Source organism: Mauremys reevesii, linkage group 14 (assembly GCF_016161935.1).
Source record: "Mauremys reevesii isolate NIE-2019 linkage group 14, ASM1616193v1, whole genome shotgun sequence".
In the NCBI taxonomy this organism is placed as follows: domain Eukaryota; kingdom Metazoa; phylum Chordata; order Testudines; family Geoemydidae; genus Mauremys; species Mauremys reevesii.
In genome coordinates this window covers 1,673,739-1,697,748 of record NC_052636.1, presented here as the reverse complement: position 1 = coordinate 1,697,748, position 24,010 = coordinate 1,673,739, and the positions used below count along the sequence as shown (strand labels likewise).

Below are 24,010 nucleotides of genomic sequence, written 5' to 3'. Positions count from 1 at the left end.
TCAGTAAGAGCTCAGGGTTACCTACCACCTGAGACTCCACCAGGGCGAGAGACCCTAGAAATGGCTTGACTAGATTCAATCTGAGTTCACACATCAGTGATCCACGCGACAGGGAGGCCTTGACCGGGCAAAGCTTCAGTAGGCTGCGCCCGAAGGACCAGGCACCAGCAAATCCACCTGGGGAAGAAACCTCCGAGATGTCCTCAGGGTGGCAAATGCTCCAGGTGAAGCTGACGCTGTCCTGGGGGATCGAATACTGAGGGACCAGGAGGATGGGTTTTGTGGGGGAAACCAGGGATTGAAGCGTTGGGGCTGCTAGAACTAGGAAGCAGGGGAATCCGGGTGCTGGGGCAATCGAGCATTTGGGGACTGTGGGTTAAGAAAGGGAGAGCACAGGGGTATAGAGAAGTGAAGCTTCTTAACATTCATTCCCTCGGTACCTTTGTGACGGGTTTCCCCAGGGTGCAAGCTGGAAGTGGGGTCCCGCTGAGCCCTCTGGCCTGCCAATCTGGGCTCCCTGACTCACTGAGACAGGCAGAGTTTAAGTAATTATATGTAGTGAGCGTATAGCTCAAAGCAGATTACCATGAGAAATAAAACACAATCTGAGCCATATAAACGAGAGAGGATTTGAATCCAGCAGTGTCTCACCCTGCTAGCTAGAACACGCAGGTTACAGTTTTGCGTACGCAGGCAGGAGTCCCGCCTTGGACTCCCCCATTCCCCAGTTCACTCTTGGTTCCTGAGGTGTTTCCCGGGGTTGAGTTGTAGGGGGAGAGAGGCCCAGTGGTGATGTCACTTCCCCCTGTGATAGCTTCTTGCAGGCGGCAGGAACTTCTCAGTTTCAAGCAGGAGTTTGTGGAAAAGTACCAGCAACAAGATGGAGTCCAGTATCACATGATCTAGTCTCGTGCCCTCGCAAGCTTGGGTGAGTTCTGGCAGCCATTACTCATGCCCTGGCTGAAGCGTCCACAGGAAAGACCGTCGGGTGAGGATAAGCTTTTCCCGTAACCTGTTGTTTTTCCCGATGGGCCATTCAACCTGAATAGGCCTTTGACAATGTGCTGGCTAGACTGGAGGTAAAGTATTGTGTGTTACCCAGGAGCAAACACATTTGAAATACAGATTATAGAATCTCAGGGTTGGAAGGGACCTCAGGAGGGATCTAGTCCAACCCCCTGCTCAAAGCAGGACCAATCCCCAATTAAATCATCCCAGCCAGGGACAGCAGCCGAGACGGGGAAGGAAGTTACTGCCCTGCCCGAATGATCCCTGCAGTGATGGGAGATACCGTCAGGAGAGGGAGAGGGCGGGAGATGGGGGAACACAGCTGGGAACCTCCTGGGTTTGCGGTCAGAGCCCGGCAGCTGAGGCTGAGAACTGGGAACTCCCTGCATCAGAGCCAGAGCCAGACAGGAACTGGCCTAGGAGCGTCGTGTGAAGCTGCCCGTCTATCACAGTGTCCTGTGTGGGGATGACAGAGACTGTCTCTGCCCCACTCCCCCCACACTCCTCCCTCCACCCGGAGCTCTGTGGATTTCCTGCTCTGGGGGTGTTTGCATTGGTGCCTGGCTCCCAGCGTCGCTCACGGCTCCTCGGCACGTCTCTACCTGTTTACAGATGTTGCTGGTTCAGGCGGGCGTTGGGCGCGGCCAGGTGCTGGGCTGGGGGTGAAAGGTCCCGCGTTGGGCTGGGCTGGGAGTGGGGACAGGCGTCCGTCTTTGTTCCTCCTTTGAAATCACCAAGTAGAATTTAGTTTCTCGCACTCCCCGTGTCCTGTGCATTCAGTGCCACCCGCTCCAGAGCTCCGGGGAAAGGTGAAGGCCACACAAACATGGTCTGGGACGGAAACACACAGCGAGGTCACCCGAAGAACCGCATCCCTCTCATCGGCTCCTCAATCTGCCCAGAGAGATAAACCTCACTCAGCTCCGGTGCCTCCCCCGACCCGAGCACAAACCGGGAACGTCTGCCAGGATCCCGCTCCCCCACCCTGGGGTAAACCAGACGCAATCCCACAGGAACCCCTTGATCCGTCTACACCCGCGTGAAGCTGCTGGGAGAGGAGAATCAGACCACTGGCCTCTAGGTGTGTGAGCAGGAAATACACTGACCAGAGAGATGCTGATCCCCGAGCCGGGTGTCAGCGCAAGGCCCCGTCCTCACAACCGCACCGTCTGCCCGAGGGCAGCTCAGGCCCATGGGATCAGCGGGGCCGTTGGCAGCAGGATGAGGAACGGGGAGTGCGAGTTTGCAGGGCTGGGAATTGAGATCGCCAGGCTGGGGAGTGTCTCTCTGCTGCTCCTCGGCCAGTTCCTCCTTTCCCCGTTTCATTCTTGTCTGACTCCACAGGGACTGTTCCCGCCGATCCCAGGGTTACGGTTCATACCGTAGCGGCTAGAGGCTGGGCCGAGGGCCTGTTGTGCACGGTATTGTGTTACACACACAGCGTGAGAGGCAGCTCCTAAGGGAAGGAGCTTCCAGTCTGAATCTACAAACCAAACCGAGTCACGTCGGGAGCATCTCTGTGCCCTTGAACCAGGGTTTCAGCTTCCGAGGGGTGGGGAAAAAATAGATTTTTCTTTCCCCAAATGACACTTAGAGGCTGTGCTGGCCTCAGTCGTCTGCGTATCGGAGAGCTGGGAGGGCTCCCCTGTACACGGCCCCCTGGTCCATATGCTCTGGGGTTATTAAAGCTCCTTCTCGGCTCCTCTTAACTCCTTCCTACCTGCTGTCAGTGCAGCGTTAACACCTGTTCTTCATCTCTCCCCCCTGTCAATTTCCCAGCTGCCCGTGGCGAGGGCAGGGGCCTGGGATGTGCTGTCCCACTTGGCGGGGTCACCCCAGCACCCGCCGGGACCTCGCCGGCTTGTCGCTGTGATGAGGCCGTGGGGGTTTACTGGGAGGAGCCGGTGTCCAGCCCGTGGGCCCTCGGGTGCTGGGTGGGACCCAGGACACCGGGGAGTCCCCAGCTGAGCTCTGCAGGGGGAGACGCTGCCCCGGGACTAGGGGGGTTTCTCACCTTCGTTGTAGGGTCCTAGTGTAGACAAGACGCTGCCGCCGGGACGGACCCGAGCCCGGACCCCAAAGCCCCCCACGCCCTGTTTGGGGGACCATGGCAGGTGGCTCCTCCTCCCCCCATTTGTGGGAACTATGCCCCCCCCGCCCCGCCTGAGGGGGTTCCCCCCTGTGCCACTGTCTGGCAGCGCCTCCCCCCTGCTGCCCCAGCTCCTGCCCCCACCCCGGAGCCTGCCCTTTGCCCCCCTCCGCCCGCTGGTTTACCCCCTCGGGATACGCTTCCCCCCCCCCCCGGGTGATTGCAGGGAGCTGCTGGGGGGGGGGGGCGTCAGCTGCTGCTACTGAGGCTGCTCCGGAGTCCGGGCAAAGTAGCCAATCCGGAGCGGAACCGGATTGTGTCTGATCCCACGTGAGTCAGATCAGCTGCTTCCTCCTCCGCCCCCGTGCGAGCAGCCGGCCCGGCTCCGTCCGGCCCCACCGCACCCGGCTGGGAGGGGAGCGGGGACCCCACTGCACCCTCCGGATCTGTGGGGGGACCCAGGAGCCGAGGTTAGGCTGGGAGGGGCCTGTGGGGGGGATTTGTGGAGGGCTGGGGGCGGAGCAGATGGGGAGAGGTGGATGTGGGGAGGGGCAGATGTGGGGGGCTGGGGGAGGGGCAGGACTAGGGTCTCCCATCAGATCTAGAGGCGAGGATTGATTTGGGGGGGCCGGGCAGATGGGGGGGGCTTGTGCATGGAGACAAAAATCACTTTACTCACTGCATGGGGGGGGTGAGGGGCAGCTGATTCTCACCCCCCCCGGGGGTCAGACACCAAACCCACAACAGAGTCTGTAAACCCCCCCCATGATTTGGGGGATCATTTCCCTGCTTGCTGGCGGCTGACTCAGGAGTTTTGACCCGTCCAGGTTGGTCCATTTTCCCCACAGACTCCGGGGCCGCGACTCTCCCCGGGGCTCCCGGCTCCCAGCAAACAGCAGGAGTCCGTGCCAGGGAGGGGACGCGCCCGTGGGTGCTGCAGACGGGGGCTCAGGAAAGCCGGATTTACCCTGCGCAGGGAACCGGGGAGGAGTCTCCAGGGTGACGCCCCGTCGCTCGGGTGCATTTCACACAACCTGCCCCTCGAGGCTGTGGGTGCAATTTCTGTCTCGCCCGAGTCACCCAGTGCCGGGAGGGGTCGGCTACAGACGTCTCCTGCCCTCCGTGCAGCCAGGCTGGGGCACAGAGACACCTCCGGCCGGCCAGAGAGCTGCCAGCTCCCAGGGTTGGCGCCAGCGCCGGCGTCGGTACAATTGAGAAGCTCCTTCGGTTCCCAGGGCGACATTTCTTAGTGCTCGAACCTCGGCCCCACACTGGGATTGCCCTGAAATCCGCTGGGCCTCCTGGGGCCGGGGCTGGGGCCGTCACCACAATAGGGGTCATTTGACCAAGGGGTTCCCAAGCGATCGCCCCTCCCCAGAAAAGTGTTTCTGGAAGTGGAGGGATCGTGTGACCGGTTTTTGCGCGCACCTGGGGGAGTCCAGTCGTGGCTCTGATCAGACCCCGAAGGGTTTCGCTGCTGTCCCCCCCACTAGTGCCTGACACCCATTAGCTCCTGGAGAAACAATATTTAAAAAGTTCCAGGCCATAAAGGGTTACACTCTCTGGGGCAGCGGGAGCCTAACGGGGCCGCCCTTAGGATTTATGGGGCCCTGCGCAGTATTATTGCGACAGCAGCGCAGGGGCGGGGAGGGAGGATGCAGCAAAGGATAGCGAGACGCCCGGCCCGCCTCTCGATGGCGGAGCGTCACAGTTCCCCGCAGAGACCCCGGACCCTCCCTCCCGCACCCTGGCCGTGCAGAAGGTGCCTAATTAAAAGCACTAAACTTGGGAATAAAAAACTGTCGGTCACGGGAATTTTGATCGGCCCTGAAGTTTGTCAGACGTTTATTTGCAAAAACGTTGTAGTAAGGGCGAGTCGGCCGTCCTGCTGAACACGACATTCAATACGAATGTGTGACGCAGCTCTCCTCTGCGCTGCGTTTTCTTCATCAGTATTTCTAAGCTGGTTTTATATTTTAAATGGACTCTTCAGCCTTCAGAAAGGAATCAGTCCAGATTCCTACCTATTTAACTCACTGAAACAGACATTATTTTAAATTAAACAGTCACAGAGGTTTAGTGTGTTCAGAACAATGTTCTTTGCGTTTAGAAAACGGGAACGCTCATTTACTGTGTGTGATCTCCTAACAAGAGACGTGTTTCTGAAATTTCACCAACTTTAAAAAATATGTTTCCAAAGCTTTCAGGCATCACAAAGGATTTTATATCTTACCAGGTACTGATTTGGCTGGAGGGGTCTTTTAAAAGTAGTTAATCGGCTGGTCAGAAGGAAAAGATTCCCAGGCACCGCTACAGGCCGGGGACCGACTGGCTCGGCAGCCGTTCTGCAGAAAAGGACCTAGGGGTTACAGCGGACGGGAAGCTGGATATGAGTCAGCAATGGGCCCTTGTTGCCAAGAAGGCTAGTGGCATATTGGGCTGTATTAGAAAGGGGGGTGTGTGTGTGTGTGTGTGTTCCTCTGTCATAATAAAACCATTATGATGTCAGCTAATAGTGGCAATGCCATTGGAAACGTGACGGAATGAAATCTCCTCTCCCGTATCCTTTTCTTCCCTCCAGACGCTCTGCCGCCGGCAATGGAGCGGGACTGGTGGAAGAGGCTCTTGTCGTATACGAAGGGTGAGAGTTCACCTGGTGGTTCTATATTCACCGATGGAAACATCCTTCTTAAAGTGACGTGACCACACAACTCAGACACGCACAGATCGTCAGGAAGATGGTCACTGACCAGCCCCCAAACACCTTCTCTCAGCCCATGTGACTCCGCGGTTAAGTTGTATTAACGATCTCTGTGTGTTTGTTCTCCAGCATCCTCTTGGGCTGGGGTCTTTCTGACCGCTCCCTTCGTGCGGCTCCCTTCTCTCGGGCCGGGCGAGGGGCTGCCTTCCAGGATATGGACCTTACTCTGGGTCTGGAGCCGTCCCCCCCAGTGCCCTGTCCTCCCCCTTCTCCCAGGACAAGGAAGAAAGGACCAGCTGGGGGAGGGGAATCCCAAGGGGGGGTAAATCGGTGTCCAGCCTCCTCCTCAGCTCCCCTACCTGCAGATTCAGTCTCTCTCCTCCGTGTCTCTCCCGTCCTGTGTCTGGGTGTGAGACAGTCAGGTGCCCGGGAGCTCCCCCGGATCCAGGAGCGTCCCAGCCAGTCCGGGGCTGCCGGGGAGTGAGGAAGGGTCCCGGCCTCCCCCAGGGCTGGGCTCTGCCCCTAACCCTCCGCTTTTCTCTGCCCCCCAGCGAACGTGACTCTGGATCCAGACACGGCCCATCCCCTCCTCGTCGTGTCTGAGGACGGGAGAAGCGTGAGACGAGCAGACGCGTGGCAGGACTTGCCTGACAGGCCGGAGAGATTCGACACGTGTCACTGCGTGCTGGGCGCTGAGGGGTTCACCTCGGGGCGACGTTACTGGGAGGTGGAGGTGGGGAATGGGAGGTACTGGGCTGTGGGGGTGGCCAGAGAGTCTGTGAGGAGGAAGGGCCGGATCAGCCCTAGCCCTGAGGAGGGGATCTGGGCCATGGGGATACAGGGGCGTAAGGGGCAGTTTAATGTGTACCATGGTTTCTCCACCCCTGGCATCCATCTGATCTCGAGTGAGAGCGTACAGAGAATAGGGGTTTCCCTAGATTATGAATTGGGGCAGGTGGCATTTCTGGACGCTGATTGGAAGTCCCTGTTGTTCTCCCTCCCTCCGGCCTCTTTCCATGGGGAGAGGATCCTCCCTTACTTCTGGGTGCGAGGATCCCCGCTCGGCCTGTGTTCCTGAGACAAGGGGGTGGGGAGACGGGGAGCGGCCCCCCGGGAATGAGAAAACGGGTTCCTCTAGCCGCCAACATCCCAACCCCCGTGGCCCCGGAGGGCTCCCGTCTCTCCGGGCCCCTGGGCCGCTGCTCTCCCCGGAGCAGCAATGCTCAGCGTGCCCGTAAGGAGCCGGCTGGGGCCTGGCCAGACGATCTCATCGCAGCGGGTGTCCCCCGGCCCGTTTCTCACGGCGCTCGGTGCCTCTGCAGGCTGCCCAGGCTAGGAACCAGCACCCCCGTCGGTCCAGCGCCGCCCAGGAGCGGCCACACCCGGCACGGGGCCCCCCTGAAATCTTTGGGCCACGGAGCCCCTGGCTGGGTGACTTCTGCGGGGGGGGAGTTTGGGGGTTGGAGGCGGAGTTTTGTCGGGGGCTGCCGGAGGGGCAGCTGCTGGGTTTCTGTGATGGGGTTTTCCAATGCACCCAAATCCCCTTGTAATTCCCTGCGTGGGGTCCCGCCCTGCGGCTCTGCTGGAAATCCCAGCTGTGCAGTGTGAGCTCTTCTCCGCGCTCAGAGCCAGCTGGATAACGATCGCGCCGTACGACGCCCTTGGGGTTTATGTCATTGGCGGCTGGCTCGTTAACCGCCCGCTCGCTCACGGGACCCTCCTTGCCATGGGGCTTCCTGGGGCTGGAGGCCCACGGTTTAGCCGATGCCTTTTCAGTGGCAATGGGCCCTTGTGCCTGGCTCCTAACCACCCCGCGGCATCTCCAGGGGAAAGGGGGGCCTGGTTCTTAGCCACACAGACGCCTCTGCCGCCAGTCGGGCAGCGCAAAGGGGCCTGTACTGCATCACTGTGTGTGTCACCGTAGCGTGTAGGAGTCCAAGTTACGGACCGGGACCTGTTGTGCTAGGAGCTGCACAAACCCAGCAAGAAAAGATGTCGCTGCACCTGGCAGCTTCCGGTGCAAGCCAGGCGCCCAGAGCTGGAGACAGGCAGAGGGGGAAGGGGACATTTCTCACCTCAAACCGCCTCCCAATATCTATAACGCAGCCCAGCGTCAAACACTCTGCCGCCTCCGCCGTGCTCCTGGACGCTCTGCTGTGCTCCGGGGTCGGCGTGGCTAACGGCGAGTGTGTTTGGTTTCTATAGACTGTTTTGACAGGGAACAGCAACGTTCATTTTTAAGCCGTTTTCTGTTTGATCTGTTTACACGTTCGGTGTTTTGCCCACTTGTGGGTTTCGAGCATTGTCGGCTTTTCTCTAGGGCAGCAGAGAAGGGCTGGTCTGACCATCGATGTTTCCAGAGAGATGCTGACAAGCGAAAAAGTGGAGGCTTTAAAACCTTCCTACACAATTGTATGTTCTGTGCTGGGCTGTTGACAAAGTGAATCGTTTTTAAAATCAAACTTTTAACTTCTCAGCAGCCGTTTTCGTTCTTCACCTCTCTGCCCATTGGGCTGCTTGGCAGGGGAAATATTTCCCCGGTCGGTGGGCGTGTGGACAATGAAATCGACGTTTCCTGGAAACGAGAATCTCACGCTTTGAAACCAGCTCAGATGCTGTCGTAGCTTCCACCTTTCCCAGAGTCTGGCTCCGTGGGAGGCCGACCCCCATCTCCTCCCCATGTGCCCCCCTCCCTCCCCCATGGGAGCCCAAAGCACCCGATGGCCAGGGGTGGGGGGTGCAGCCCCAGCTCCTGCGTCCCGCAGCGCGGCCACAGCCCCCCCGGCCCTGGAGCACCAGCCAGCCCCGGAGTCCCTGCAGGAGGGGAGCTGGCCGGGGGACGGGGCCATGGTAGGGCCTGTGATCCCCACTGCCCATGTCTGGCTCACTCCATCATCTGCGTTCCTGCCTCAGTTTCCCCCGAGCTGCGCTCTGGCAGCTGCGTGAGGGGCTGGGCGCGTTGGGCGGGGGGCTGGGGCCGTTTCTCACAGTCCCCAGCAGCCCTATTCTGGCTGGGGCCGTCTTGGAGCCGCCTCTGGCCTGGGCCCTGAGGGAGCTTTTCGGGAGGAGGAGGAGGCAGGTGCCAGCTTTGAAACCCAGCGGGAAGCTCCCTCCCCTGAGGGCACGTCCCCTCCCTGGCCGGGGAGCAGAGAGGGACGTGCAGCTTGGGGGAAACGCCACCCAAGAGCAGAGGGTATTGGGGGGGGCAGCCCCCAGCCCAGGGAGGAGGGAGGGGAGCAGCATCCCCCCAATCCATGGAGCCGCCAGCAGAGCCCAGCCCTGCCCGGGGAAAGGCCGGAGGCCGGGGACGAGCCATGGGGGTAAAGGCCAGGCCAGGCCAGGGCCGCTCCGTCCCATCGGCTGCCGGTTCAAAGGGGGGCTGAGGGCTGAGCATCCAGGGGCTGAGTGGGATTTGGGGGGGATCATAGGGAGGGGTGGTGGGACAGGCTGGTCACTGGGACCTTACGCCGGCGTAACCCCCCTTCCCGAGCGACTTCAGTGACGCTGGCGTCCGGGCTCATGGGCTCAGTGCTACGGCGGCGGGAGACGCTTCCCCCAGCTGCCGCCCTTGGCAGAGGTGGTTGGACGTGTGGACGGGGCCTGAGTCGGTGGCCAGCTCCTCCCTCTCCCTCCCGCACGGCGGGTGGGGTCGGTTTGTTCCCAGCGAGAGCAGCCCCAGACCCCCCCCCAGCCAGGCCCCACTCAGCTCCCCCGGGAAACACCCCAGGATGCTGCCGCTCAGGGTGACCTGATCTCCCTTCTCCCCATCGCTGACCCGGCGCGGGAGATTTGGGAGGCCGCCAGGCAGTGCCAGATGTCTCAGAAACGGGGGATGAAACATCCAGAGACAGTGACCGACTCAACAAGGGGGCGATGGGCCCTCTGTGGGGTGCAGACCAGAGCGAGATCTGATCCCCTTAGTTGGGGGCCGTCACCCCAGACTGACACCTGCCAGGGGCCCAGCGACTCCTGCTCACTCCCCGTCTGATCCCAGGAGGGGCCCGCGCCTGTTGCCAGCTCTGATCACGCCGGACTGGGGGCTCAGGGGCATGGGGGATATTGCTGAAGAGACTCTGGACTCCGGATAGTTAATTCTCCAGCTGGGGCTTGTCCACACACTCTCAGGTTGAATGGGAAATCTGGATTCTGGCTGAGAGCAGAGGGAGTAAGGGAAGGCTGCCGCAGTCCCCTCAGCCTGGCCGGTGCCCCTCACTCCCGACTCGCAACCCCCCAGCCCGGCCGGTGCCCCTCACTCCCGACTCGCAACCCCCCAGCCCGGCCGGTGCCCCTCACTCCCGACCCGCAACCCCCCAGCCGACCAGTGCTCCTCACTCCCGACCCGCAGCCCCCCTCTAGCTCTCCCGGTGCCCCTCACTCCCGACTCGGAGCCCCCCCAGTTCTGCTGGTGCCCCTCACTCCTGACCCGCAGCCCCTGCCAGCCTGGATCTGCTCCCCTCCCACCCTACTGGTGCCCCTCACTCCCGACCCACAGCCCCTTCTAGCCCTGCCGGTGCCCCTCACTTCGGACCCGCAGCCCCCCCAGTTCTACCGGTGCCCCTCACTCCCGACCCGCAGCCCCCCCAGCCTGGCCAGTGTCCCTCACTCCCCAACCTGCTGGTGCCCCTCACTGCCGACTCGCAGCCCCCACACCTGCCTGTGCCCCTCACTCCTGACCCCCAGCCCTGCTGGTGAGGGGTACCAGCAGGGCTGCGGGTCGGGAGTGAGGGGCACCGCCAGAGCTGCGGATGGGGGCTGCGGCTTGGGAGTGAGGGGCACCAGCCAGGCTGGGGGGGCTGCGGGTCAGGAGTGAGGGGCACCGGCCGGTCTGAGGGGGCTGCGGGTCGGGAGTGAGGGGCACCGGCAGGGCTGGGGGGGGGCTGTGGGTCGGGAGTGAGGGGCACCGGCAGGGCTGGGGGCTGCGGGTCGGGAGTGAGGCACCAGCAGGTTGGGGAGTGAGGGACACTGGCCAGGCTGGGGGGGCTGCGGGTCGGGAGTGAGGGGCACCGCAGGGCTGGGGGGGCTGCAGGTCGGGAGAGAGGGGCACCAGCCAGGGCTGTGGATGGGGGGCTGCGGGTCGGGAGTGAGGGGCACCGCCAGAGCTGCGGATGGGGGCTGCGGCTTGGGAGTGAGGGGCACCGGCAGAGCTGGGGGGGCTGCAGGTCGGGAGTGAGGGGCACCAGCAGGTTGGGGAGTGAGGGACACTGGCCAGGCTGGGGGGGCTGCGGGTCGGGAGTGAGGGGCACCGCAGGGCTGGGGGCTGCAGGTCGGGAGGGAGGGCACCGGCCAGGGCTGGGGCGGGGGGGCTGCGGGGCGGGCGGGCGGGGCCCCGGCAGCGGTGGGGGGGCTGCGGGTTGGGAATGAGGAGCACTGGATGGGCTCGGGGGGCTGCAGGTCGGGACTGAGGGGCACCGGCAGGGCTGGGGGGGGGCTGCGGGTCGGGAGTGAGGGGCACCGCAGGGCTGGGGGGGCTGCAGGTCGGGAGTGAGGGGCACCAGCCAGGGCTGGGGATGGGGGGCTGCGGGTCGGGAGTGAGGGGCACCGGCAGGGCTGGGGGGGGGCGGTGGGTCGGGGGTGAGGGGCACCGGCCGCTCGGAGGGGGCTGCGGGTGGGGAGGGAGGGGCAACGGCAGGGCTGGGGGCTGTGGGTCGGGAGTGAGGGGCACCGGCAGGGCTGGGGGCTGCGGGTCGGGAGTGAGGGGCACCGGCAGAGCTGGGGCTGCAGGTCGGGAGTGAGGGCACCAGCAGGTTGGGAGTGAGGACACTGGCCAGGCTGGGGGCTGCGGGTCGGGAGTGAGGGGCACCGCAGGGCTGGGGGCTGCAGGTCGGGAGTGAGGGGCACCAGCCAGGGCTGGGGATGGGGGCTGCGGCTTGGGAGTGAGGGGCACCGGCTGGTCTGAGGGGGCTGCGGGTCGGGAGTGAGGGGCACCGGCAGAGCTGCGGGGGCTGCGGGTCGGGAGTGATGGGCCCCGGCAGAGCTGGGGGGCTGCAGGTCGGGAGTGAGGGGCACCGGCAGGGCTGAGAGGGCTGCGGGTCGGGAGTGAGGGGCACCGGCTGGTCTGAGGGGGCTGCGGGTCGGGAGTGAGGGGCACCGGCAGAGCTGGGGGGCTGCGGGTCGGGAGTGAGGGGCACCAGCTGGGCTTGGGGGGGGCTGCGGGTCGGGAGTGAGGGGCACCGGCAGAGCTGCGGGGGCTGCCGGTCGGGAGTGATGGGCCCCGGCAGAGCTGGGGGGCTGCGGGTCGGGAGTGAGGGGCACCGGCAGAGCTGGGGGGGGGCTGCGGGTCGGGAGTGAGGGGCACCGGCAGAGCTGGGGGGGGGCTGCGGGTCGGGAGTGAGGGGCACCCGCAGAGCTGCGGGGGCTGCAGGTCGGGAGTGGGGGGCCCCCGCTCTGCCCCCTCTCTCTGGCTGGGGGTCAGGGCCGGGCTGTGGGGCTCGGAAGTCCCGGCCCGCCCAGCGCTGCCGCCCGGCCGGGTTTGTGCAGACACAGGAAGGGGCTGGAGGAAGCAGCCGGAGCACAAATCCCGGAGCAGCTGCTGCTCCCCCCGTGGGGTCCGTGCGGGGGCGGGGAGCCCGGGATTAACCCCTCCCTGCCCGGCCGGGGGGGCTTTCCCCAGCTGAGACCAGCCCCGGGCCGCAGGTAACGGGCAGAGACCGTGGGAACCCCCCCCCTTTGCCTGTCTGGGGGGGACAGACCGTGTGAACTGGGGGGCAGATGGGGCCAGAGGCCGGGCCCCAGTGGGGTTCCCCTGGGTGTGTCTGGGGGGGGGCAGGGGCCGGGAAGGGGAGGGACAGACCGGGTGTGTCTAGGGGGGGATGGACCCGGCTCTGGGGAGGCAGGAGATCGCAGGGGAGGGGGGCAGGGGGGGTTTCTCTCTGGTTTTGTCACTTCAGTCTCAAATATTGGTCCCAAACCTCCCTCTTCTCTCTCACTGTCCCATGGGGGGTAACATGCAGGTGGCTTGCGCCCCTTCCCCCGCAAATGATGGTCCACGTCTCTGTTCCCGGCCTCGGGGGTTGCCCCTTTGTCTCCCTTCATTCTCAAAGTTGGGTTTAAAAACCTCCCGGCTCTGGGTTCTCTCCCCCGCCCGTTTTCCCTGCCGCCCAGTCTCCGTTCTTTCTAAAGTTGCTTCCCCTGGATGGGCCGGCGGCGGTAGGGGGCGCAGCCTGGGCGAGCCCTGAGATGCAGCTGGCTCTGGGGTGGGGCCCGGGCGGCCGGTCTCTGCCGGCAACAGGGCCTGGGAGGGGCAGAGCAGAGGAAGGCAGCAGCAAGTGTCACCAGTGGAGTAACCAGGCCCGGCTGTTGCCTTCCCGTCTGCCCAGTGCCAGACCCACACGCCACCAGGGGCCAGTGCCCCCTTCCCGGCAGCCTTCCCGACCCACCCCACCCTCGCTCTCTTAAAGCAGCTCCCCAGAGGGCTCCCCGCTGCCCGCGGGAATGGCGGTGGTGGAGGCGGGATCCCTCCCCGTCTGCGCGTTCACTGACCGTTCACGTACAGACTGTCTCACTTTTCCCTCCTCCTGTTGAATCTCCCTCCGATCCTGGTGGCTTTTCTCTTATATTTTCAAATACTTCATTTTGGACCCATTTTCTTTCCAATTCTTACAGATTTACCGTAGATAAACCTACCACTCCCCTGCCCATCAAATTTGCCCCGTATTCTCTCTAGTTATCTGTGACTAAGTGACTAGGCCCAGAGATTTTCCCCTTTCTCTCTCATAAAATATCCTCAGATTTTGTTTGTCTCAGATTCTCGACTATTGAGCTAAAACCTTCCCTGTGCTGCGCCTTTTTTCCAAACATAAAATATTCATGAGAATTTCACTCAAACTTTACCGCTGCCTAGTATCAATTATTGAGATAAAACCCCTCACACTTTCCTCTCTCGTTTGGGAAAATTGATGGGAAAATCCTAAAATTTCCCCCGTCTCTCGTTAATTAGTGATCACTGGTATCAAATCTCAGATTTTGCCATTTTCTATAGTTACCAAATATCGATTGAAAATCCTCTCCACGGAGGTGTCCCTGTGAGTTGTTTGGAGGGATCCTGTTGCCCCAAATAAATTTCCAGATTGGAAGTTGCGGGGGGGAGGGGGGTTAGATTCCCTCAGGGATCAACTTTCGCCTGTGATTTGAGAATCGTTCGTCTCACCCTTTATAGCCGTTAAGTTTTTTTACTGGTGAAAGTGACTCTCCCCATGTATAAAACTTTTTAGTCTGATCTATTTGAAGAAGCCGTTGTCTCTCACATTGCTTGCTGGGGTAACGCATTCCTTGGCTTTCCTGATTTCACGCTCGTGCTAGTCCCATGCAGACTTCCTTGGTGACATGCCTCTCTTCCCTACCCTGTGTGTCTCCCCTCTGGCGTTTTAGAGAGCTAGAAATCTCCTTGTGCAGCCACTTTGGCCGCCTCTGGCTCTTCTCATCCTTCCTCTGCGTCGGAATAGCTTGATGCTGAGCCTCTAATATTACAGCTTTTGAGAACTATCAGCCTCCTTCAACTCCTTTTCCCCTGGTCTTTCCTGCTGTGTCTCTGACTCGGTTGAAATCTGCCTTTCTGAAGTCCAGTGTCCTTGTTTTGCGCTGGTCTCGTGTCCTCCTTTCCACAGGATCCTGAATTCTGTCAGATCATGACCCCTTCCTCTCAAGTTCCCGACCACCTTCACACTTTCAGCTAATTCATCCCTGTGGCTCAAAACCAGATCCCAAATGGTTGACCCTCTAAGTGTTCCCTGGGTCAGAAAGTTGTCACACACACCCTACACACACACACAGACAATTTGCAGGATGAATTATGAATTCACCTGTTTTCTTTCCCTTGAGCGGGGTTTCCAGTTTCCAAAACTGATGTGATCACCCCAGCTAGAATGAGGGGAAGAGCCGTGGGTCCCACATTTCCGAATCCAGAAGAAAGAGAGATCATGAAAGTTGACTACATGGGTGAGGAATCATTCATCCAAGTCAAAAATTGTCGGTGTCTGAAGGAAACTGTTGGGATTCCCTACATGGACCTTGGGAGCTCTCAACATTCAGGATTGTTCCCGGCAGGTGATGGATCCTCAGGGCAGATTTCGCTCCTCCTCACCCTGACTGACACCGGGCAATGGCTCCCTCCTGATCTCTCCTCCCACCAAGTATTTTGATGGGTTGTGGAGGCAGAACTGATCCCTCCTCTCTCCCCTGTGGGGAAGTGTTTGGGGAATTCTGTTCCTGATTTCCTTCCCATGTCTCCAGATATTACTTTTCCATTCCTGTTTCTGAGGTTTCTGTCTCTTTTCCCCACTAGGTGTTGCGATGGAAAGTGAGAACGAGAAGCAGACTCCTCGGGAGGAAGATGCTGGGTCAGTGGAAACACAGGGGGTATCACTGCAAAAATCCAAAGGGAAGGTGCCCGTGAGTCATGACCAGGGAAATGCCTGTGAGAAACAGCTTAGACCAGAGAGGCAGAAGGGAAACAAGCCAGGGAAGAGAGGGGGTAAATCCATCCATTGTTGGGAAACGCACAAAGACCTCAATGAAACCCCAGCCCGGCCGAGAATCCTCACGGAAGAGAGAAAAAACACATGTCCTGAGTGTGGGAAAAACTTCAGTAACCGCTCAGGCCTTATTAACCATGAGAGAATCCACACAGGGGAGAGACCCTATGAATGCCGTGAGTGCGGGAAAAGCTTCCCTCGGAGCTCAGCCCTCATCGTACATCAGAGAATGCACACGGGAGAGCGACCCTATGAATGCTGTGAGTGCGGGAAAAGCTTCAGTAACCACTCAGACCTCATTCGACACCAGAGGACTCACACAGGGGAGCGGCCCTATGAATGCAGCGAGTGTCGGAAAACCTTCAGTTACCGCTTGGCCCTTACTGAACATCAGCGAATCCACACGGGGGAAAGACCCTACGAATGTTGTGAGTGTGGGAAAAGCTTCAGTTACCGCTCAGATCTTATTAGACATCAGAAAACCCACACGGGAGAGAGACCGTACGAATGCTGCGAGTGTGGGAAAAACTTCACTGACAGATCAGCCCTTATTAACCATCAGAGAATTCATGTGGGAGAGAGACCCTACGCATGCTGCGAGTGCGGGAAAAGCTTCCGTTTCCGCTCAGACCTCACTACGCATCAGCGAACCCACACCGGAGAGCGACCCTACGCATGCAGCGAGTGCGGGAAAACCTTCAGGCAGAGCTCACACCGCATTCGACATCAGAAAATCCACACGGGCGAGAGACCCTATAAATGCTGTGAGTGCGGGAAAAGCTTTGCTGACAGTTCAGTCCTTATTACGCATCAGAGAATCCACACGGGTGAGAGACCCTATAAATGCTGCGAGTGCGGGAAAACCTTTGCTGACAGCTCGGCCCTCATTAGACATCAGCGGATCCATACAGACGAGAGACCCTATAAATGCTGCGAGTGCGGGAAAGGTTTCCATCAGAGCTCAACCCTAACTAGCCATCAGAGAATCTGCAAGGGAGAGAAGCACCCTGAAAACCTTGGCTAGGGCCGACAAAAGATATTTTTTTCATCATTCCCATTTGGCACCATTTGAGTCACTGTGGCCCCGCAGCTGTCCCAGGTAATTTGCCTGCTTTTGCCTTTTGCAGTTCAACCTGTGGGGTTAATCCCATGGTCCTTTCTTTCAGCCCCCTTTTCCTAAGAATAAGCCCCTTCGTTTTCAGTTTAAACCGAATTTTAACCGAAAAAATCCCAGGTTCTGCAAAAGGTATTATTCTTTTCTTTCTTTTCCGATTTTCACCCTACTTTTGGAGCATTCGGATGTATAAAAATAACTTGTTTTATTAGGAAAATACAAGACATGGGATGAGCGAGTACGATAGTATGAGTCTGTGTGTATCCGCAAAGCTGCCCGTTGAAGGAAAGCTCTGTAGTCGTCTAGGAGAGACACGCACTAAACAACCGGCGCACACAAGCTGTGACGTGCGTGCGCATCTGACCGTGCTGGTGAATCTCACGACCATCACCTTCCCATGTCAAGCTGTGAGCAGGTAACGGTTTAAAGATCTGGCACGCTGCAAGGGGAAGGCAATGAAAATCTGCCTCAGAATACGTTTCAGGACGCAAGTACGTATTCAAATGTTTTAAAAAACCAAAAGCAGGAGAAAAGGATGAAGTGGAGTGTCCGTGCTTCAAATGGTGTGGGCCAGTGATTACATGTTTTTATAGGTCACTGTTCTGAGTCTCCAACAGTAACCTGAAACGTTGTATTTGGGGGCTAGAGATGTATTATTGTCTTAGACTCAGAGGCGGCATTATGTTCTGAGCTCTGTTTTAGTTCTGCAGCAAACCACCATGAATTCCATTCATCAAAGCATTAATCTACTGAATACTTCTCCCCCTCCCCCGCCCTTATGTCCACCAAAATCGACCAATATTTACCCAGAAAAAATAATAGTTTTCCCCACCGATTTTCACCTTTTTTGTCGTTGCTGTAGGAATAAACACTGATAAATCCCCGGGAAAATTAAATAAAATAAAACCCAAAACCAAAGGGCCCTAGCTGTGAGTCATGGGAGTGTGTGTCCCGACTCCCGTCAATCCCAGGGGGGAGACAGAGGGGTAATCTTGACTAGCTAAAATCTCCCTGGGCCTCATCTCCGCTCTGCTTTTCCATGGAGTTAGCTAGCTCGAGTTCGCTGGCCTGATGTAAAAACACAACTCTTCTTGCCGTGAAGAGAGAGCCCAGGATTACGGAGCACGTTTCCTCATGGCCTGACCTAACCTCCATCATTTTTCTTAGTCTAACTAAACCGACCTGGCACACGTGTTTCTACTCTTCCTCCCGCTGCAAAGCAGTCGCTAGCGTCGGCACGTTCCCCCTTTGGGGGAAGAATTGTCTCATTCCCAGTTGTTCTCACGTTGTCCTGTTGGTTGCTAAACAGTTGTTGGTTTTAGTTCAGTTTTTCCTCATTTAAAATGGATTTAAGCAGGGGCAGAGGCATGTAAAACGTCATTTCAGCCTCTCTTGACACCAGAGGGAAATGGGATGAATCAAAGGAATTCCCTCCGTCCCTACCATCCCAGCAGTGTTCATCTCTGCACGGCTCATACAGAAGGTATCTTCTGCACATGCTGCTTGCCCGCCTCCCCAAGTGTGAGGTGATGCCGTGTCCCAGGGCTCTGTGCTTGGGAACGGTGCTTTGATTTCTTAGATCCCAAAGCCGACTCTTAGGCCTGGAGATGAAAGTGTCGCAGACTTTATTGACCTCAAAGAAAGTGTGACCATGCAGAGTTTAAATCCCCGTTTCCACTTAACGGCAAAGCCACCGCTGGACTTTTCCCCGCCGGAGTTGGGATTGTTTGCCGACGGGAACATTGGTATGATGCTGCTGAAACTTTTGTAAATAACTTGACCCAGTAATAATGAGACAGAGCAGAGTGAAGAAAGTTTGAACAGATCAGAGGAGAATGTGATGAGAGAATCCGTTGTCCTGATTCTGAGTCATCCGATGTAACCGGCTCTGGAATTTTACTTAATATGAAACTGAAAATGTTGTCTCCCTCTCTGAGATGTGGGTTTTTCTCTCCTTACCAAAGGCTGTTCGGTCACATCATTGGATATTAATTTTGTTTGGCAGAATGTAGCTCAGAATTATTGGGGACTATTATGACCATTTGCTAAAAGTCATTTTTTCATGATCATCTGGAGAAAGTTCCGTCAATCGGACACTCTGAGCAATTGGACACGCTACCAGGGAAACACTAACGTTTTAAAGTCTCCCCTTTCAAATGGTGAACAACAGCACAACCCAGATTGTGTAACTAACTGAAGTAAACGGATGTGATCATGTTTGTGTTCGGTTGTGTTAGGTCAGTGTTGTCTCAGGTGATCTGGAGAGCGAATGCCACAGCCAGTGAGCTAGAACTAGGCGAAATGACCCTGTATTTCCCAGAGAGTTGTGATGCAGGCCCTACAGGAAATCACCCCTGACGATAGCTCTGAGCTGATCCTACGATTTGGAAAACGCTCTCCTTAACTGTGCGGATGAGGAGGCAGTGGAAGTGGTGTTTTCGATGAACTCACGCCTGGTGGTTGCTGAAAACGGGTATAAAATCCCGAGATTTTCCATGGGTGGGTAGACAGTTCTACTCCAGAGAAGTGTGAATGTACCCTGACAAAGGTCAAAGATTTGGGGGGAATTCAGGTAGACCAGCGTTCTCTAGTTCAGTGGCACTGGTTACAATCCCACAGTTAGCGTGGGAACAATTGTCCCTTTGGATCCAGAGTTTCATGAGACAAAGAGGGAAACAGCTGGTGCCTGCAGAGGACAGTCCTTCCCCCCGGGTCCCAGCCTGGCTGCCTGCTTGAAATGTTCCTGGTTCAGATTGCAGGTTACTCAAATGCTGAGTCCTGATTCGATGCTTTTTCCTCTTAGGTTTTCTCTTGTGTATTATGTAGCTGCACCGTTTTCCCTCCGGCTACTGTGAAAGATTTAAAAAAGGTGAAAATCGAATAGAGGTGTTTTTTCTCATGGTATAGACCTTCCCACCGAGTGTCAGACCCCCTCCCATCAACCCTTGCGGGAGAGGCCAGATACTCATGTACATGAACTCACTGAAGTGGAAAGCTTCTTAACCACAACTTTATAGAAGCGTTCACTAAGTGGAAATGGGGCGAACAGAAAACGAACATATATGACAAGATTTTTGAATATGTGACTGTTCCCAATGCAAATGGAACTAAACAGGAAATTAATGATTAGTTGAATAAAAGTCTGATGTTAAAACACAAATTATCTCAGAAAACGGAGCGTTGTTCTGGATGACATTAGAGTTTTGGGTACTTTCACTTGCACACCTGTGCGAAGGGAGTTCTGCTTCTGTTTTGTTTTAAGTTTAGATTGATTGTATTAGGACAGGTTGGTTACAGTAAATAAAACACTTTGTGTTGGAAAAATGTGGCCAGGGTGTCAATCCTTTGAGCTGAGGGCGGGATCTGTTCTGAGAAGTTTCCTGAGAGGCCACAGGCAATTCTCACCTGGCAGGAACAGATTAATAGGTCGACATCTTAGGAAGCCAGAGGTCAGCAATAGGAGGGATACGCTGGGATCCCTGAGTCTGTGCTTGGGGTAACACACACACACACACACACACACCATGCAAAAATAATGCACATGCAATAATCATACATTGCCTGCACAGAACTCACACCGGACCCGTATGCACATCGAGAAAAGACGTAACCTAACCCACACCTCAGCCTATCGAAAACACGGCCGTGTTTGGGTGTCACAGCCTAGGGTGCTTCGGGGGGCACCGACTGAGGGGGAGCCAGAGGGGTCAAGGCTCCCCCGGACTCTCTTGAGGAATTAGGGCTGACAGGATTGTAGGGGTGTTGGGATCCCGCCGATATTTGAGCTCTGACAGCGAGCGGGAAAGTCCAGTCCCTTCCGCTGCAGCCCACGGGGACTTGTCCGGCTGCGGCGAGGCCCGGAGGAGAACGCGGCTCCCGCGCGGCCGCCCCTTGCGCTGGGTGTGGAGGATTTCGGGTGAAACCAGCTGATAAAATCCCACGGCCCAGGGCACCCATGGAGCGAGGCGGCTGGGCCCTGCTGGCAGGGGCAGGGACCCACTCGGCCCAGGGATTAATTTGCGATGAAAACGGTGCCCGGGCTCAAGCCAATTTCCTTTTTAAACACTTTTAACTGGCGCAGAAGCCCAGAGGTGCCGGGTCTCTGAACGCCCCATGGCACAGGAAAGTGACCAAACCTCCCTGCAGGCTGAGGGGGGGGTTCCCCGGCCAGAGCTGGGTTCCCCACGTGTCCCACACCCCCTGTGAGGGGGCCAGGGCCAGGCCTGGGAAGGAGCCCCCCCCCCAGCCCAGCAGCCCCTTTGTGTGTTTGCAGTGGGGCAGCGCGATGGGTCTGGGGGGGGTGGCGTGGGGTGGGGACAGGTGTGGGGCAGACATGCGGGGAGGGGCCCGGAGCGCGGAGTTCGGAGCCCAGGCGGGACCCGGGAGTGAGGAGGGTGACTGGGGAGGGGATCTGGGGTCAGAGCCGGGCTGGGTGGGGAAGGGCTGGGACTGGGGTTGGGGGCTGTTTGGAGCTGGGGTTTGGGGGTGTCAGTGGGGAAGGGCTGAGGTTTGGGGTGTCTGTGAGGGGATGGAGGTGGGGGTTTGGGGTGTCAGTGGGGCGGAGCTGGGAGTTTGGGGGTGTCAGTGTGGGGGGCAGAGCTGGGGTTTGGGGTGTCTCTGAGGGGAAGGAGCTGGGGTTACAGGGTGTCTGTGAGGGTGGAGGTGGGAGATTGGGGGTGTCAATGGGGCAGAGCTGGGAGTTTGGGGGTGTCTGAGGGGTGGAGGTGGGGGTTTGGGGGTGTCTGAGGGGGCAGAGCTGAGGGTTTGGGGGTGTCTGTGAGGGGGAAGGAGCTGGGAGTTGGTGGTGTCTGTGAGGGGTGGAGGTGGGGTTTGGGGTGTCAGTGAGGGGATGGAGCTGGGGTTTGGGGTGTCTGTGAGGCGGAGCTGGGGGTTTGGGGTGTCGGTGAGGGGGCAGAGATGGGGGTTTGAGGGGTGTCTGTGAGGGGGCAGAGCTGAGGGTTTGGGGTGTCTGTGAGGGGGCGGAGGGGGTTTGGGGTGTCTGTGAGGGGCAGAGCTGGGAGTTTGGGGTGTCTGTGAGGGGAAGGAGCTGGGGTTTGGGGTGTCTGTGAGGGGCAGAGCTGGGGTTTGGGGTGTCTGTGAGGGGATGGAGGTGGGGTTTGGGGGTGTCTGTGAGGGGCAGAGCTGAGGGTTTGGGGTGTCTGTGAGGAGGGTGGAGGTGGGAGGTTGGGGGTGTCTGTGAGGGGGAAGGAGCTGGGAGATTGGGGGTGTCTGTGAGGGGGGTGGAGGTGGGGGTTTGGGGGTGTCTGAGGGGGCAGAGCTGAGGGTTTGGGGGTGTCTGTGAGGAGGGTGGAGGTGGGGTTGGGGTGTCTGTGAGGGGCAGAGCTGGGGTTTGGGGTGTCTGTGAGGGGACAGAGCTGGGGTTTGGGGTGTCTGTGAGGGGCAGAGCTGGGGGTTTGGGGTGTCTGTGAGGGGCGGAGCTGGGGTTTGGGGGTGTCTGTGAGGGGTGGAGTTGGGGTTTGGGTTGTCTGAGGGGGCAGAGCTGGGGTTTGAGGGGTGTCTGTGAGGGGATGGAGGTGGGGTTTGGGGTGTCAGTGTGGGGCAGAGCTGAGGGTTTGGGGGTGTCTGTGAGGGGGCGGAGGTGGGGTTTGGGGTGTCTGTGAGGGGTGGAGGTGGGGTTTGGGGTGTCTGTGAGGGGAAGGAGCTGGGGTTTGGGGTGTCTGTGAGGGGTGGAGGTGGGGTTTGGGGTGTCTGTGAGGGGCAGAGCTGGGGTTTGAGGGGTGTCTGTGAGGGGGCAGAGCTGGGGGTTTGGGGGTGTCTGTGAGGGGGCAGAGCTGAGGGTTTGGGGGTGTCTGTGAGGGGGGTGGAGGTGGAGGCTTGGGGGTGTCTGTGAGGGGGAAGGAGTTGGGAGGTTGGGGGTGTCTGTGAGGGGGGTGGAGGTGGTGGCTTGGGGGTGTCTGTGAGGGGGCAGAGCTGGGGGTTTGGGGTGTCTGTGAGGGGGATGGAGCTGGGGCTTTGGGGTAGAAACTTCCCCCGAGGGCGACGTCCCAGCAGGGATTCCTGGGGGGCGGCAGCTGCTCTCTGAACGTGACCCCTCGTGCTCAGCGACGCTTGGAAACGGCACCGAACCGGGAGCTTGCGACACGCCGGCTCGGTGCCCGGGATCCCGGCTCCCCTGGCGGCTGCCGCACCCCGGGGCAAAGCCGGTTCCTCTCCGACCGCTGACGAGGTCCCACCGGGGCTGCCGGATGCAGGGGCCAGACCCGGCCTGGCCGGCGTAGTCACGTATTCCCAGGGGCAGAATCTCAGCTTTGCGTCTCATCGCACGTTTCTGGGCCTCGTGGCTGCACAAAAACCCTCCCCCGTGTGTTTCTGCAACACCGGCCCTGTGCTGGCCAGATCCTGGGAGCCGGGCCTGCCCCGGGCTCGCAGCTTAACTTTGCTTTGTATCGGCAAAGCTTTGTCCACTACTTTAGCCCAGGCCGCAGGCCTCAGACCAGGCCTCTGATACAAGGCCTTAATGTCGAGTCCTCTTTACTGCACCTTTAAGAGCCCAGCCCTGGGACCCCTGTGCTGAGACGAACTGTCCTATGGACGAGGAAAGAAAAAAGCCCCCCGGCCTCCTCTCTATTATTGCAAACACGGGTGTCTCAGCCCACCGGGGTAACTGTTCCCCCCCTCTGCCCCTGCCTGTGCTGGGTTTTACCCTCCGGCAGCACCACACCCCTGGGCTTAACCCCAGTTCCTCCACCCCCCGGCCCTGATTTCCCCCTCAGCCCCTCTCCTGCCCCGGCCTCCAGCTGCTCGAACCCCCCGGCCAGTCAATTTCCACCCCCTGCTCAGACCCTGGCCACCCCCTGCTCCGATTTGCCCCTTTTAACCCCTGTAGAAAGCAGCCTGAGGAATCAGAGGCGGAGGAAGGGCCGTGGCTTCAGCAGATGTTCCCGAGCACATGGGTTTGCTGAGAAGTGTTTTGAAAAGAAGGGGGGGGGGGGGGGCTGACTTCCTTATAAACTACGTATTATGGCCACATTGCAGAGTCGTGGGTCTCAACCGTTTCCAGACGGCCGGGCCCCGTTCAGGAGGCTGACTGGTCTTACGTACCGCCCAGTCTCACCTCACTGAAAAACGGCTGGCTTGCAAAATCCCACATAAAAACCACAAACGTGTCACCCAAAGATGTCCCGATTTTTGGGGGACAGTCCCGATTTTGGGGTCTTTTTTTATATGGGCTCCTATTACCCCCCACCCCCATCCCGATTTTTCACATTTGCTGTCTGGTCACCCTAGTGTCACCGCACGCGATTCCTGAGAAATCGCTGACTTTCTCGTCTTGATCGTACAAGTATAAAATAAATCCATTGGAATATAAATATTGTGCGTCCGTTTCGCAGGGGGTCTCAAACGTTTGTCCTGCTGACCCCCGTTCACACAGCAGCCTCTGAGTGCGACCCCCCCATTATCAATGAAAAACACGTTTAAATATATTTCACACCAGTATAAATGCTGGAGGCAAAGCGGGTTCGGGGTGGAGGCTGGCAGCTCGCGACCTCCCAGGTAATAACCTCGTGACCCCCTGAGAGGTCCCGACCCCCAGTTTGAGAAGCCCTGGTGTATAGTATATAGACCAGTATAAACAAGTCATTGTATGACATTTGACTTTGCTGGTG

General features: G+C 58.7%; 2 protein-coding genes and 1 long non-coding RNA gene across 4 annotated transcripts in view; 2 read left to right on the top strand and 1 right to left on the bottom strand.

The window, feature by feature from the left end:
• Window positions 1-7: 7 nt before the first annotated feature.
• On the bottom strand, window positions 8-3,110 carry LOC120381480. Its single transcript, XR_005588079.1, has 3 exons — window positions 3,023-3,110; window positions 1,611-1,902; window positions 8-1,073 (listed from the first exon to the last, which is right to left on the bottom strand). It is a non-coding gene; the product is annotated as an uncharacterized LOC120381480 (long non-coding RNA).
• A 291-nt stretch (window positions 3,111-3,401) lies between these two features.
• Window positions 3,402-8,277, top strand: LOC120381457 (thaicobrin-like). 2 transcript variants are annotated; one of them, XM_039499663.1, is made up of 4 exons: window positions 3,402-3,567; window positions 5,334-5,486; window positions 5,679-5,738; window positions 6,350-8,277. In XM_039499663.1, the coding sequence occupies exons 3-4, from the start codon at window positions 5,696-5,698 to the stop codon at window positions 6,874-6,876; spliced, it is 570 nt and encodes a 189-aa protein (XP_039355597.1). In that variant the 5' UTR covers window positions 3,402-3,567; window positions 5,334-5,486; window positions 5,679-5,695; the 3' UTR covers window positions 6,877-8,277. The 2 variants fall into 2 exon arrangements, with proteins under 2 accessions (XP_039355597.1, XP_039355595.1); XM_039499661.1 differs by lacking the exon at window positions 5,334-5,486.
• A 4,020-nt stretch (window positions 8,278-12,297) lies between these two features.
• The window catches only part of LOC120381466 (zinc finger protein 345-like), a 33,414-nt gene continuing 21,701 nt past the window's right edge, over window positions 12,298-24,010 (top strand). The window contains exons 1-2 of the mRNA XM_039499671.1: window positions 12,298-12,431; window positions 15,079-16,242. Coding sequence (XP_039355605.1) covers window positions 15,087-16,242 — 1,156 coding nt within the window. The 5' untranslated portion in view covers window positions 12,298-12,431; window positions 15,079-15,086. The remainder of the gene's footprint in view (window positions 12,432-15,078; window positions 16,243-24,010) is intronic.